Here is a 16495-nt window from a genome sequence, read left to right on the forward strand (position 1 = left end):
GAGATTGCACATGAACGTTATGATTCATACAGCTCAGCAGTGTGTTGTACGGCTCTAACTGAAACAAGCCGTATCACTGAGTCAAGGGCAGGTTTTTTTTGTTGTTGTTCATTATGACTTGTAGATATACTGTGGTCATAACACTACTTGCATAATAGCTAATCTATGCCAAATTTATGTATTTTATCTCTCTCCTTTAATGTACAACTCTGTAATTGTGCTTGTAAAATATTTTTCCTGTTCATTTTTTCCAATTTTCAAATTTTATCATTTGAAAGCTCAATGATCATGATGCTCTTCCATCATTTTGGTCATTTTGTGAAAATGTTAAGCCATTCGGGCGTTGGGTTTGTATAATAGCATAACCATTTTGGGTAAAATGCAGAAGCTTTTAAAATCCAATATTCTTGTTCTAGGATATTGGTACGGTATAGAGCTTGAGAAACCCCATGGCAAGAATGATGGTTCAGTTGGAGGTGTGCAGTACTTTAGTTGTTCTCCACGATACGGAATATTTGCTCCCCCATCCAGGGTACAAAGGTGAGAAAAATGAAATTTATGTTTTTCCACAAGGCCTTTTTGTAATTTGCAATGGTTTATAGTTAAGACTTCCTCATTTTACATTAAAGACATGCACTGACTACAGCTCGCGTCTTCGTTCAAGGGGTTAACCAACCACCTTCTTCAGAGAGAAGGCTCATGGAAAGCTAAATTCGCTTTGCTGAGGATTTGCAATTTTAAAACCCTCCTTTATTCCTCATTTGCAAACCCTATGAGTATGTGTAGGCTATTAGAAGCGGCATTGCTGCTAAGAACAGTGAGAGCAGCGAGCTTAATCTGTCATGCAAACAAAAGTAAAAATGCTCTCTGATTGCTACAGACACATCCTAACTACGTTAAATTTCCTGCCAGCAGGCACCCCATTCATTCTCCTCCAACCCTAATGGAACCAAAATGGCTTTTTCCTCTCATTCCTTTAGTTTTCAAAAATAGAATAGGCAGTAGATCTTTGGGGGAAGCGAAGCTTTAAGGGTTTATATATAATGTACCTCCTCGGTGTTGCTCTTTAAGATGCTACACTTCGGTACCAGCTTGCCCCGGCTTTAAAAAACAAGTTGAGCAGAAACAAGTCCCTGTGAAATTCCAGGTACCATTTCATGAAATGACTTATGTGTTGGAGAAGTTGGCTTGGTGTGCTCTTCGGCGGAGGGGAAACGGGACGCTAATCTTTCCATGGGAAAGAACGTACACGGTGGGATCACATTCATGAGAACGGATCTGCCGTCACATCCCGGAGCCCCGTCTAGTTCCCTTCTAGCTGGGCTATGGGACTGCCTCCGGGCAGATTTTAGAGTTTTTAGACCTATCTTCCACCTCACTTTGTTTTTCTTATAATTTCATGTGATTTTTATTATATTAATTTTCTCCTCCTTTGATGTACTTTTTCAAACCCTCATTATTTATGACAGTATAGTATTGAACATAGGTAATGCTTTGCAGTGTATGAAGTATCTTCAGTTCAGTGTTGTTTCATTTGATCCTCATAAATATTGGGTCAGGTAAGCTGGAAAAGAACAATAACGAGGGGTGCCTGGGTGACTCAGTTGGTTGAGCAAGTGCCTTTGGCTCAGGTCATGATCCTGGAGTCCCAGGATTGAGTCCCTCAATGGGCTCCCAGCTCGGCAGGGAGTCTGCTTCTCCCTTTGACTTCTCCCCTCTCATGTTCTCTCTCACTCTCAAATAAATAAAATAAAATAAATCTTTAAAGAAGAAAAGAACAATAATGATGACAAACATTTATTGAGCATTTAGTAAAGGGTCGGCTCTGTACAGTCTACTTTAGATGCATATTTCGTTAATCCTCCTCAAACCCAGTGAGTTGTAAAGTGTTCTGATAGTTCCATTTCACCAGTGAAGAAAAATTTCAAGAGATAGAGTGACTTAGCTGAAGCCATATAGTTAGCGTAGGGGAGCCAAAAATTTTCCTCTATCCTCTTAGGATCAGTAGTTGCTGAGGGGGTTTGGGAGTGCTGTCTGTGAACTAAATTGACAACAGATAGATGAGCAGGAGGAAAGGCATACAAATTTATTACATTTGAATTCGCATGCACCTGGGTGTCACAGAATGACGTCAATACCCATATAGGTGGTGAGATTGGAGTTTTTATAGACCGTCTTACTAGGAGAAGGGAAGAGAGAAAAAGGCCACTTGTGGGAGGGCCTGTGGTTTTTAGGAAAGATAACTGGATGGGAGGTAAGATCGTCTGTGACAGTGTCTGTCTGGGTCTATGACAAGAGTCCGTCTTCCCTGCCTGATGCAACTGCTGGGGAGGGGATATAGGACAAAAGAGCTCTTTTTGGCGAGCACCTGTTTTAGGCAGATAAGGAGAGTTCAGAGAAAGCCTCTCCCTGCATTTGTTGGTTCTCAAGTGTCTTTAGCTCAAACTAATCCTTATGCCATGGGTGGCATGTTCTGGAGTGACATATTTTGGTCTGTCTTACACTACTTAACGATGGTCCTGGACTCAGCCCAGGTTTGTTATTTTGTTGTGTTTCCCAAGCCCTTGCTTTTAGACAGTTTGCTATTTTGTGGTAGGCATTTAATAAATAAGGATAAAGGTAGTAGCCAACGCATCGCACTTGCGTGTGGACCCACAGCTACGAGCGCCGCAGTACTGTTCCCTTGGAAGCTCCCTCTGGGTCAGGTCCTGTTTCACAGGTGGGGAAAGTAAGGCAGAGGGAAGTTAAGTGAGTTGTGCAGGGGTGCACAGCTCCCAAGTGGGGATTTGAACCCAGGTAGTTGAGTGTATGTTCTTAACCAGTACCCTGTCATGATTAAAAGAGGATTGCTGACTTTCTTTAGGACTGATGTCTTCTCAGTGATTGATTTACGGTAAAATCTATGCTGAGTCCCCCGTCTTCTGGGTTCTCTTATTGCTTTGGACAAATCTTCATTAACACATTGCTACAGTCTCTTACAAGTTTCATTCGTCTCTTAGTTGTGAGAACTGGGGTTCTTCATTTTATGTTTGATCACCCAGAGGACATAGTGTGCATATTTTAAACACAGTAAATACTGACTAAATCTAGTGCAGTGTTGCTTTATGCTGTAACAGCTTTCCGCCCTCTAATATTAGGAAGCCACTTTCTTTCTCATGGTTTCACGTTCTTTTTCTTGCTTTGTTTAAGGAACACATGGTTTTACTTTTTTTCTTTTTTCCTCGCCTTCTATTTGGTCTTCTTTAAGGTGATTCATTTAAAAGCATCCCCCTCTTCTTAGAAGATACAGGGCTCTCTCTCTAAATGAACCGCTGTCTCGATCCAGCTGTCTTCCTGTCATCTTCTGATTGTCTCATTCATCATCATCAAATACTATTAAGTGTCTTTTAGCACTTTGTGCTGTGCTAGGCATTCTATAAGCAAATAAAACAGACATGGTCCCTGATTTTGAGGAATTTCTAATTTAAAACCAGCTTTAGAGCTCTTCAAAGACACCACTGATCTTCAAGAAGAAAGAATTTTAAACTGGGGACTGCTTGAGGACAGTCTTAATAAAGTAGTGACCAATCCCAGTCCCACTCCTCCCAGATTGTAGTTGTCTTTTTTTTCCCCTCCTTTCCATTAAGAAAAAAAATGTGCCTCTGAGAATCTGTGCACATGTTATTTCCTCCGCTTGGATAGCTTTCTACTATCACCCAGCTTTCACTGAATTCATAGCTTTTTTTTTTTCTAATAATATGTAAATCATCCACTATTTCTTTGCAGAAATTCCAAGAAAACTTGCTTGACTAGATCTGATCTTATCTCTTTACCTACTTACCTATTTTTTGCCTAGGTGGTCTTCATCAGCACGGTATTAATTTTCTTAGTTCTCTCGATTAGGTACTTATTATTAATGATCACTTTTAGAATTAAGTTCTTCTCAACTACCCATCACCACCTAATTATCTGTCCTCTTCATCCAGTCCTATTCTCTGCATTCATCAGTCTCTTGCTGATTGCCGTGGGCGTAAATCATGTGAGAACAGCGCACACTAAGTGCAAGGTGGCCTTGCAGATAGCGCGAGGGTTGCAGGATTTCTGGCTCGTGACCAAGTCTCCTGCAGGAAGCAGTTGACAGCATAAAGGCCTTGTGGGTCAGGTCAGTAAACAACCGAAAGAGAATGAGACTGGGAGGATTGGCTTTTCAACAATGAAGAATGATTTGAATATTAAAAAATACAGATAGACCTGTCAGCAAAGTTACCTTTATGGTTGTGCCAAGAGTCAGATATAAAGTAAAGGATGTTGGATTGTACTTACCCATGCAGTTTTATCAGAAAATTACATGCATAGACGGCCCGAGTCAGTATCTTTTTTTTTTTTTTTTTTTCCAATTTAAGACTGATGTTTTTATAATTCGGATCAAACATTTGTTAAAGTCAACATAAGACAAATTTATTTTCAGGTTTTTTAGTTTTATCTGTGAAGATAAAGTTCCAAAGAAATCATGTCAGGTCCCCATTTTATGATTTTATTTATTTATTTGACAGAGAGAGATCATAAGTAGACAGAGAGGCAGGCAGAGACAGAGAGAGAGAGGGAAGCAGGCTCCCTGCCAAGCAGAGAGCCCGATGTGGGGCTCGATCCCAGGACCCCGAGATCATGACCTGAGCTGAAGGCAGCGGCTTAACCCACTGAGCCACCCAGGCGCCCCTCAGGTCCCCGTTTTAAATGAATTTACTTTAAGTTGACTTTTTCTGCATTACTAGTTGTTCGATACAAGGCTCTCTTCTGTTTTGTTATTGCCTGTCTTCTCTGCTAGCTTCATGTTCGTTCCTGGCTCCTTATAGATGCTCGATCAATGTTTGTTGAATAGGTGAAATAAGAAATAACATTGGTGTGAAAGCCTCAGTTAAGAGCCAGTCTTAAAACTGAACACTTGCTACTTCTTCTAGTGAGGTTTGCTAACTAGGTTTGCTTTATTCACAGGGTAACGGATTCCCTGGATACTCTTTCAGAAATTTCTTCGAATAAACAGAATCATTCTTATCCTGGTAGGTTTATACAGTTTTATGTTCCTAATAATTATTTGTTTGCTTTTATTTATCAAAAAATTTTTTATTGTGAAATACATTTGTATACAAAAGAGTAAATGCCTTTATATAGTTTATATAATGATAAAGCAGACATCTGTTACCTGCCCTGTTCCTGAAGGTGACCTGAACAGTAGAAGCCAGGAGTATCCCCTAGTCTCATCTGCTTCCCTTCTCATATACCTTGTCCTCAGATTATGAGTCTTGAATTTTGTGTTAATTATTCCCTTGATTTTTAAAAATATCTTTATCATGCTTATATAGATATATTAATAAATAATATATGTTATAAAATGTATATAAATTTAATTGTTGGTTATTTTGTTAGTGTTCCATTAAAAGATACTGTTCATTCTCTACTTGATGGATCTTTGTGATACATTTGTTTTTTTACTGTTAAGAACTAGACTATTGCACACATTTGCCAAGGTTTCTCTAGGATTGCACGAGGCAGGGGCCATCCAGATCTTCAGCCTCCCTGCGTAATGGCAGACTCTTCACAGGGTACATGCCCATGAGCAGTGAATGAGAGCCTCTGCAGCTCCTTATCTTACCAACCTTAGTCCTGTTTAGAAGTCTTTGCTCATCTGATGGATTTAAATTGTACCTTTTGGTTTTAATTTGCATTTTTCAGATTATAAACGAGGTGGAGCCTCATTTTTTTCATGTTGATGGGCCGTATGCATTTTCTCTTTTATGACATACCTGTTCAAGTCTCTTGCCCATTTTTCTTTTGGTTGGCTTGTCTTGTTAATGTGTAGGTTTCTATATACATTTTGGACACTAATACTTTGCCAGTCTTGTGTGTTGTGAATATCTTGCCTACCTGGTTTGTGACTTGTCTTTTGCGTTCTCCCGCCCCCACCACCTGTTTGGTGTCTTTTGATAAGCAGATATTTAAAAGTTTTAAGTAGTCAAAATAGCCAACCATTGGGAGGCTTGGGTGGCTCAGTGGGTTAAGCATCTGCCTTCAGCTCAGGTCATGATCCCAGGGTCCTGGGATTGAGTCTTGCATCAGGTTCCTTGCTCAGTGGGGAGCCTGCCTCTCCCTCTGCCTGCCTCTCTTTCTCTCTCTGACAGATAAATAAAATCTTAAAAAAAAAAATAGCAAACCATTATGTTCTTCATGTTTTATCTTAGGAAATCTTTTCCTAAAACAGACCTCACATAGATATTTTCCTATATTGCTTTCTAAAAGTTTTGTCTTGTATTTTTGCTTTTCATATTTATCAGTTCACCTGGAATTGATTTTGTGTATAGTGAGGGTCTAATTTCATTTTTTTCCCATAGGATAACTGTCTGTGTAAGAGTGATTTGTATAACTAGCCCTTAAATACTTTGTTGAGGTTAATTTTATGGCTTGTGGGTTTTCACCATTCTAATACACGTTCTAATGCACCGTGTGTGGTAGTATCTAACTGTTGTTTCCATTTGAAATTCCCTGATGATGTATGATGTCATATTAGTTTGCTAGGGCTAGCATAACAGAGTACCAGAGATCATGTGGCTTAAGGAAAGGAATTACTCTCTCAAAATTCTGGACGCTAAAAGTCCAAGATCAAGGTGTTGGCAGGGTTGGTTTCTTCTAAGGCTCTTGTTTTGCCTTGTAGATGGGGGTCTTTCTCCCATGTCTTAACAAAGTCTTTTTCTGCCTACATGTCTGTGTCTTAATCTCTTCGTTGAAGGACACCAGTCATCTTGGATTAGGGCTGACCTATTTCATCTGATTATAACATAATTGCCATTTAAAGGCCTTGTCTCCAAATATAGTCACATTCTGAGGTACTGGGGATTAGGATTTTAACACACGAATGGGGCCACAATTCAGCTCATAATAGAAGTTGAAGATCTTTGCACATATTTTCCATCTGTCCATTTTCTTTGGTGAATTATTCTTCCTGGTCTTTTGCTCATTTTAAAAATTGTGTGTTCAGGGGCGTCTGGGTGGCTCAGTGGGTTAAGCCGCTGCCTTCGGCTCAGGTCATGATCTCAGGGTCCTGGGATTGAGCCCCGCATCAGGCTCTCTGCTCAGCAGGGAGCCTGCTTCCTCCTCTCTCTCTACCTGCCTCTCTGCCTGCTTGTGATCTCTCTCTGTCAAATAAATAAAATCTTTAAAAAAAAAAAATTAAAAAAAAATTGTGTGTTCATTGTTTTCTCATTATCGAGTTTTAATTCTTTAAAAATTTTTTTCTTGTTATTGAGTTTTAAGCAGGGTTTTGTTGTTGTTGTATATTTTGAATCCTAGACCTTTATCAGAATGTGTTTTGGAAATATTTTCTCTAGTCTGTGGCTTGTCTTTTCATTGCCTTAACAGTCTATTGCAGAGCAGAAGTCTTTAATTTTAGCGAAGTCCAGGGTATCCTCTTTTTTTTTTTTTCCTTCCATGAATTGTGCTTTTGGTGTTATATCTGAAATGTCATCATTGAACTCAAGGTCATCCTGTGTTTCTCCTGTGTTATCTTTTTAGTAGTTTACAGTTTTGTATTTCCCATGTAGATCACTTGTTCAAGGAGTTAATTTTTGTGAAAGGTGTAAAGTTTGTGTTTGGATTCTTTTTTTTTTTTTTTTTTGCATATTTTAGGGCTATTTGTTAAAAAGTCTATCCTTTCTCCATTGAATTGCCTCTGCTCTTTTGTCAGAGATGAGCTGACTACATTGTGTGGATCTATTTCTGGGCTCTCGGTTCTGTTCCATTGCTCTTGTTATGTTTCACTAATACCACATTGTCTTAACTACTGTAGCTTTTTAGTGATTCTTCAAATTTCTTCTTAATCTTCCTCAGTATTACGCTGGTTTTTCTGTGCTTTTTCCTCTCCATACAAACTTCCCAAATAGTTGGTTTCTACAAAATAATTTGTTGGGATTTTGATTGGGATTGCATTGATTGTATAGATCAAATGGGGGGAAGAACTAATGTCTTAACAGTTCTGAGTCTTCCTGTCCATGAACATGGAATACTGATTTATCTTACTTGATTTCTTTCATCAGAGTTTTATAGTTTTCCTCATATAGATTTTATACATGTCTTATTTGATTTATACCAATATATTTCATTTTTTGATGCTAATGTAAATGGTATTGCTTTTTAAATAATTCTTTTTACCTTCTGTCAGCTTTCTTTTGGTGAAGTACTTGCTTAACATATCTTTTTCTATCAGTTATCTTATAACTTTTCTATATCCTTGTGTTTTTGAAATATTTTCTAAATAGAATATGATTGGATTTCACTTCTTTAAGAAAATATGGTTTGACAATGTTTGCCTTTAACCCCAGAGTTTCACCTATTTACACTTATTATAAGAACTCATGTCTTTGGATTTATTTATGCTACTTATTTGCTATTTTTACAATTTTTTTATACTTGTGGTTTACTTTTATTCTAGTTATATTCATACCCTTTCTTGTTCTTATTCCATTCTCTACTTGAATGAAAGTTATACTGTATGAACATGCTTCTTAATATTTGGTGAAAATTTGAGTTGGAAAGATGTTTTCTCCCTGCACATTAACAATATAATGTTATTATTTTCTGTATTCCATCACTTTTTTGAGAAGTCTGCTATGAGTCTGCCTAACCCATACTTTTGTAGGTGATTTATCTTTCTTTTTGACAGCCATTAAAGGTTTTTTCTATTTCCTTAGTGTTGTATAGTTTCACTATGATGTTGTCTAGATGTTGTTTGTTTATCCTGTTTTTATCATGGGTCTTCCTGGATCTGGGAATTAATATCTTTGATCAATTCTGTAAAACTCTTGTCTGTATACTTAAAATATTTCTCCTTCAATCTCTTTATTATCTCTTTCAGACACTCTGATGACTAGTGTCCTAGACTTCCTCACTTTCCCGTGCTTCTTTTGTATTTTTCACCTTGGTCTTTTTGGATTGTATTCTAGACATCTTCAGCTCTATCTTCATGTTTCCTGATTTTTTCTTCAGTGATGTTTATTCTGCTGTTTAACCCAGCCACCAAATTTTTAGTTAGAAAATTTTCATTTCTTTTTTCCTTTTTACAAATCTGTTTTGTAGTTACTTATTATAGCTTGTTATTTCCACCATATTTTTAAGTTTTCCTTTTATGTTTTTAAACATCTTAAATATTGTTATCTTTTATGTTAAATAATTCCATACCTGAAGTCTTTGTGAACCTAACTTATGATTCTGCCCGTCTGTTTTTGTGAGCCTAACTCACGGTACCTTCTTTCCTTGTGGATTTTGTAATTTATTATTGTGAGATGCTTATTCTACTCAGAATTTAATGTACAGGAATTCTTTGAGGCCTGAGTTGATGCCTCCAGAGAAGATTGTATTTACTTCTGCCAGTTACTCCTAGAGGTACTGCCAACCTGGGACTACTTTAACTTATATTCCCTGCAATTTTTTTAATTTCATAGGTAAAATGAATTTGACTTATGATCACAAATTTTGAAGGGAGAAAAATCTTGCCACCTTCTAAGCATTAAGTTTGACACAGCCACTTCGTTTTGTTTCATTGGAATGGTGTTTCATTCTGTTTCTCACTTAACTTACATTGGAGGTGAGCTGGTTGGGATCCTCATTTTAAACAGGAGTCTTGTGCTAGAGTCCCCCTTTTGTTAGGCCCTAGATTTTATTCCTTTTCCGCCTCCTGTGCAGCCAGTCAGAGTTCTCTAGAATTTAATGGCAATCCTGTGGTACAAGTTGATAGATTGCTTTGGTGTTTGGATACTTCTCATGGGTTCTCTTTTTGGTTGTTGGTGTCTTTGAAATTGTGCCTTGTGAAATTGTACCTTGTACTCAACAAAATATATATATATATATATATATATATATATTTTAAATTATAGTTGTTTAAAATTATATTCACTTCAGTCAAGAGATTGATTCAGCACATCTGCTCTGCCATAACTTTCCAGAACTGGAAATCTTACTCTTTTTTAGAAACATCTTTTTAAAAATGTACCTTTCATGAAATCTTTTTATTTCTTTTAAATGATTCTGTCATTTGCAGATGCCAAGAATCATAAACTCTGAAATTAATGTTCAATATTTTATAAATGGCATATTTAGTAATAGCGTTTTTAAGCCATTTTTATTCTTTCTTTCATAGGATTTATCAAGATTATAATATTTGAGAATAAAAAGATTCATCTTTATCAGTGTCTAATTTAGTTTTCAAGAAATTTTATAATAACCTCCAAATGGAATGTCATGATCTTAACTTATTTATACATATACATTGTTTGAAGAAAAAGATAAAAATTTGTCAAAAAATCTAAACTACTGTTATATTTTGTATGTTCTTACTTTATTTGCTTTCTTTTTCCAGAGAAGCACTTGATAAAATAGAATACCTATAGAGAAATGATAGACGATAACTTTTAATGAGGACTGCAAATTTATGATTTATTTTTCCTCTTTTGACCTTAACTTTGGCATTTAGGTTTTAGGAGAAGTTTCAGTACGACTTCTGCTTCTTCCCAAAAAGAGATTAATAGAAGAAATGCCTTTGCCAAGTGAGTATTAATAAGATTTAGAAAAACACTTTTCAAGATGAATATGACAGGATTCTGTGAAGGAAGAAAGTAGATTTTGTACCTTTTGCACTGCTCAGTAGAATTTTAGCGCTTAGGAGAAAAGGTGTGATGAGTGCTTTGAGATGAGTCCTCCCTCCTTCCCCCGCGAAAACTCAATTAAAAATGTCACCGGTGACTAACAGTAGTATGCTGCATATATTTTCAGAGAGATTTAGTACCATTAATAAGAGTTGGAGGGATTTACCTTTTGTGTTATTATTGAATAGGGTGGATTGATTTTAAACTGTTTACTTCGTTAGTGAGAGATTTGATTTAATATTTTCAGCAACACATGGAAGAAATGTCAGGTCTGTTTGCATAAAGTGATCTTAATATTATTTTAAAAAATATTCCCACTTCCTTTTGTAGAATATACTGCTCAAAATGCCTTTTTGGTTGTTGTTTCTTTATAGAATCTTTTCTTTTCTTTTTCTTTTATATATTTCCCTCAGACCCACTTTACTCCCCCTGATATTTTTCTGACAATTTTGAAAACTTATTTTTAGAGAAATACGAGGCTCTTCTAGATTGATTGGATGAAGGAGTTCTTTTTTTTTTTTTTTTAGTGTATTTTTATTTTTTTAATTTAAATTTTTTCTAGTTAATCTAAGGGCTGATGCCTGGGGCTGTGGAGGGGTGGGTGGGAAAGGAAAACAGGACTAGCTGAGTAGGAAGGCCACATCCTTGCTTAGTGTGGCGCTCTGGAAGCCCAGGCGCAGGAACCGGGTTGTCAGCTGAGCAGCAGGAAGGCAGTTTTTATCATCTGGTAAGAAGTTACTCGAGGTGTCACAAGGATCTGAAATTTCACTTGCCAACCCTGTTCGTCCTAAGACGCTGCTAGGTACTGTTTAGCTGCATTGGCTAGGGGTATTGTTTTCGTTTTTTTCTTTCCTCCAAACCTTCACCAGTTTCGAGAGTGTTAAAATTGGTCTCCTCGCTTGAGTAGCTGAGCATGTTAAGGGCAGTGACTCTCTGTTCCAGTTTCTTGAAGATATCCAAGACTTCTTAGGCAAAATGGAAGAAATACCAGGAAGAGACCATGGGCATATGAGGGACCCGGGGTGGGGGCCAGTGTCAGTGGCCGTGAGTGATGCTGGGGGTGGGAGAGCACGAGGTCCAGGGAACCAAGGGAAGGACGAGAAATCTGAACCACGGGGATTATGCAGCAGGTCTGGGTAGACGCAGGATCATCTGCTGACCTGAGGAGAATGTGAGGACCTTCTCTTTATTTTCTACAAAAATCAAAGAAATGTAGCTTTACCAATACTTGTATAGATTGAGACTAGTACCTGTTTTTTTTTTAAAAAGAAATACTCTTTATTGAGTGTATAAAATCAATTTTAAAAATAATTGATTTTTGTTTATAGAGTATGAGACTGAAATGTTTGGTGGCTGCTGTTCTAAGGATCAAGAGGGCGTTGGCAGGTATCAGGAGAGCTGTCTGTGACCTTGGGCTAGCGCAGACGTGAGAGTGACAGCTGGCCATCTGCCAGGGGCACAGAGAGGATTGGGTACTGTACTGTGACTAGGCTGGAAACCTGATGCATTATGAAGACTAAGTTGAAAAATAAGTACATTGAGATTCCCCACAAACTACCATTTTCTTGTTTGTTCTTATGGAAATAAGTGATACTTCCAGAAGAAACATGGAAAACGTAGCAGTATGAAAATTCTTGGGGAGGAAACTGGAAAGGTTTGTGCAAAGGACCTGCCTGCCCCACATGAGAGAGGACGTGAGGAAAGGGGGACAGGATCTTGTTTTCCGCGTCATTCGTCGAGATGACTGTGATGAACCCATTTCATTCAGAGGACAACATGATGGCAAGTGGCTTGAAGCAGGTCTCCTGTCTTCAGAATTCTATGTGTATCTAATGCCAAGAGTAGGGGTAGAGAGAGAGGGGGCTTGGAATCTGAACCGGACACCATAGCGCCCTGGTTGTCCTGAGCAGTCCGTCCTCTCCCACCTGGCATCCAGCCTGCATCTGGGTCCCGTTGCCACACGCAGCCCGGTCCTCACCAGCTTCTCTCCACTCCTGCCCATGCCGTCACCGCGCGTCCCAGCTGTGGAGTCCAGCCTGTTGACATGGTTCACGTGGTCAGCTCAAATTCGAATGTCTTGAGGCAGAACTCCCAATCCGGTTCGCTGCGTGTTCCGTGAGGTCACACCATGCATTTGCATTCATTGTGCCTTGAAATTTCTCGATTCTCAAACCATGACGAAATCCACATTCATTGGCGCAGCACGTGAATGTGCTGCGTCTGCATGCACGCTCCTGTCTGTGTCCCCTGGCTTCGCTCTTACCAGCGAGGCTAATGTGTCACTTCCTCAAGGAAAGCTCTTCCCTGGCCCTTAGGGGAGGCTGGAGGGCCTCCTGTCTCTGTGCTCCCGCACCACGCTCTGTCTGTACCGCGGCACTGACGATGGTTTACTGAGTATTACGCACAAATCTAGAACCTCGCCCCGGCCATTTCATGCGTGGTCAATGTTTTTGAATAAAACATTACAGTACCTAAATGTACTGTAATTCCAAGTTTCTCACTTCCCTGAGCTTTTAGAGCTATTAGATGTAACTGGAATCAGATCATTCTTATTTAATGTTAACTCTTCACCCAAACCATAAATTTTTGGTTTAGACCTTGAATTCATTTATTACTTGTTTATTTCTCTTAAACCTTTTTTTGATTATGAAAGCTGATTGTACAAAACTGAAAAATTATTAAAAAAAACTAAGTGCAGATAAAGATCATCTGTAATTTTTATCACCTAGATGAAATTATCACTTCCATTTTGGTATATACTCTCCCATTTTTTTCCCTAAAGCATGTATCTGAATTTTAAACCAAATTGGACAAATCATACTCTCCATACCCTCTGAAAGCTTTTTCCCTTATTAAATCCTGTAATCTTTAACAATTTTCCTCGGTGTGGCTTTTGCAGTATTTTAAAAGACTGTCCTGTGATATGGAAACATTTTTATGGCATAATAATTAGTGAAAAAAAAATCATAATTTAAATAATAGTAGATGCCAGACTTTTCATACATGTATGTGTTTCCCTCCCTTCCCACCTGTGTGTGTGCATGTGTGTTCAGGTAGATATCCAGCTCTATTTCCTTCTGGTTCTTTCCTGTTTTCTAATGTATATATTTAGCTGTTTAATTTACTTAGAAATTATTTTAACATACAGTGAGTGGTAAGAATCATATTCTTTTCCCCCAGATGATTTTTACAGCACTCCTAGTTGAATGTTCACTCCTGTCCCTACTGATTAGAAGTTTCCCTTTTCAATCACATGAGAAAAAAAATTATGTGTATTTCTCTAAGGTATCTTTTCTGTGTCACACAGAAGTACATTCTTGTGCCAGAGCCACATTGTTTTAGTCTCAGTAACTTTAGAATTTAACATGCTGGCAATGTAAATCTTTGCTGTGTTAGTTTTTAGTTTTGTCTTAATTACTAACACCCATCTGCTGTTGTAAGCGCCTGGCCTTTGTGCTTGTAACTGCTTTGTATGGGAGCCCCATCTGTCCTCTTCACCATCTCTCTGGTTGGAGGCAAATAGCTTCATTTTTTTGATTCTCAAATTCATCTTCCATTTGAAAGGAGATAATATCATGGCAGTGGCTTGGGTAAGGTTGGAGAAGATAATGGATGGACAGTTCCTGGCACATAGTAGGTGCTCAGGAAATGATACACAGCATCATTTTTATGAGAAACTTAGAGTGATTTGTGAGGTTGCAAACTATCCCTCTGGGGGGTGAATTCAGGGAGAATTGACACAAATATGTTTCTATCCAGGAGCAAAGCTTGGATATTTTTCTTTTGTGTTTCTCAGTAAAGGTTTGTGCTTTTCCCAGCAGGTATTACGTATTCTTTGTTAACCTTATCATCATATGTGTACATTTGTGACAAATAATACTTTTTTTCCATTATATTTTCTAACTAGAATTCTGTCATGTGTTGGCAAATGTGGCTTGGGACAAATCTTTGGACCTCAGTTTTCTTACCCATGAAATTAGGTCTTCCTTTCTTACAGGGTCGTTAATGGAAGGAAATGAGACGTTGTGTGTGATAGTGTGTTAGGAAACAGACGGTAGGATGCACTAGAGGATCAGTAGGACCCCGTTTCTTCCCAGCACCGTGCGGTTTCGGTAGCAGGTTCTGCCTTGTCTCTGCAGTGGGGACGAGGAACAGGTTCATTTTGGAGGAGAGGTGCCACGTGGATGGAGTGTGCAAGGCTGCAGTGGTGGTGGTCTGGGGAAGTCTCGGGTCACAGAGGGCAGCCGGAACTGGTGACGTTTCAGGCCCAGCGACTTGGCAGTGACCGTGAGAAGCGCTGGGGCAGTATCGGCTGAGGCCCTGGATCAGTTCCCTTGTGGGAACTCAGTGGTTTTGTCCTCAGGTCAGGTTGGTGGCGGGTGCCAGGAGGCAGTACATTCTAACTAACGTTTTGTAGAGAAAAGAGGAAGAGTCCTGCTCCTGGGAACTGAGCTTCTCCTCCCTGTTAGTGGCTGGGAGGGGGCTAAAGCCTGAGGTGTGGCTGGAGTTCATTCAGAGATGACATATATATACTTATTTTTTTAAGTTAGCAATGAGCAGTTTCTAAACATTGTTTTTCAGGTAAATGATATTTAAAAAGTGAAGGGAAGTTCGTTTTAATTTACCTCAGCCCTAACACTGCATTCTTTTTTATTTATTTATTTTTTTGCTTTGATAATTGAGTGCATTTAAACAGGTTATAAGTGTATTTTTTCTAGTGGCTGTTTTACAAAGTAAAACATAAAGTAAAAATATGTGTGTGTGTGTGTGTGTGTGTGTGTGTTTAGAAATTGCTAGTGAAGTCTTCAATCCAGATTAGGGTACTATTAAAATAACCAAGAGAGAAAAAACGTTTCAAATGTTGAACAAAAGTATATCCTAACATCGCTGTTTGGAATAGAAACAGTGTGGGTGTGAACACAGAGCGCTTTGTTTTACGAGTGAGTTGCGAGCCAGGCGGTGGGCAGGAATGGGACGCGTGGCCCGTGTTGCTCGCCTGCTGACAAGGCTCCTTGCTGTTCCCTCCGCCAGATCAAAACCCGCCCTGCGCCGCAGCTGGAGCAGCGCCACCAGCGCCGGGAGCCTGGAAGGGGGCGTGAAGCTGCATGAGGGGTCCCAGGTCCTCCTCACCAGCTCGAATGAGATGGGGACCGTTAGGTACGTGGGCCCCACTGACTTTGCTTCTGGGATCTGGCTTGGACTCGAGCTGCGAAGTGCCAAGGGGAGAAACGACGGAGCTGTGGGTGACACGCGCTATTTCACCTGTAAGCCAAACCACGGCGTCTTAGTTAGGCCCAGCAGAGTAACCTATCGGGGAATAAATGGTTCAAAGCTTGTGGATGAGAATTGTTGAGTTCCCCTTCTAGCATATTGGGTGAGCTCATATACACACGTAAAATTAAGAGTCCATGGCCAGTGGTTTATTTAGCCATTATTTTAGATTTGAAAGTAGAGCTAGTCTCCTAAAAATAACCGTTTTAACAATTCAGAGAGACTCCTTTAGAAAGCTAGAAATCTGAACTGTGGGTACCATGGTTCTCTTAAGACAAGTTCAAACTAAGTATTTTTAAGAGCTTTTAAAAAGCTCTAGAGCCAAGAATTCTGAGACTTAGGGGGAAAAATAACACGTGCCATTAGGTAACCAACTGACGTTGCTTACTGTTTCATTTTGCACATAATACTGGATTTTTCATAGGCTGTCATTTAAGAGTTTCACAAGCTTTGGTTAACATATGGCCTTCGCATACCTTTTCCTGTCCAGTATTTTTGGAGTTTTTCTTTCTGTACTAGCAAGTACAGTAGGAGAAGAGTGGCTCTATGATTCATGT

At 39.0% G+C, this 16495-nt stretch overlaps 1 protein-coding gene across 1 annotated transcript in view; it reads left to right on the forward strand.

The window, feature by feature from the left end:
• The window catches only part of LOC111139297 (CAP-Gly domain containing linker protein family member 4), a 57544-nt gene extending 41049 nt beyond the window's left edge, over positions 1–16495 (forward strand). Inside the window, exons 12-15 of the mRNA XM_022491536.1 lie at positions 417–540; positions 4972–5036; positions 10496–10568; positions 15699–16495. Coding sequence (XP_022347244.1) covers positions 417–540; positions 4972–5036; positions 10496–10568; positions 15699–16020 — 584 coding nt within the window. The 3' untranslated portion in view covers positions 16021–16495. The remainder of the gene's footprint in view (positions 1–416; positions 541–4971; positions 5037–10495; positions 10569–15698) is intronic.

Source organism: Enhydra lutris, unplaced genomic scaffold, assembly GCF_002288905.1.
Source record: "Enhydra lutris kenyoni isolate GAN:26980312 unplaced genomic scaffold, ASM228890v2 scaffoldscaffold98, whole genome shotgun sequence".
Classification (NCBI taxonomy): domain Eukaryota; kingdom Metazoa; phylum Chordata; class Mammalia; order Carnivora; family Mustelidae; genus Enhydra; species Enhydra lutris.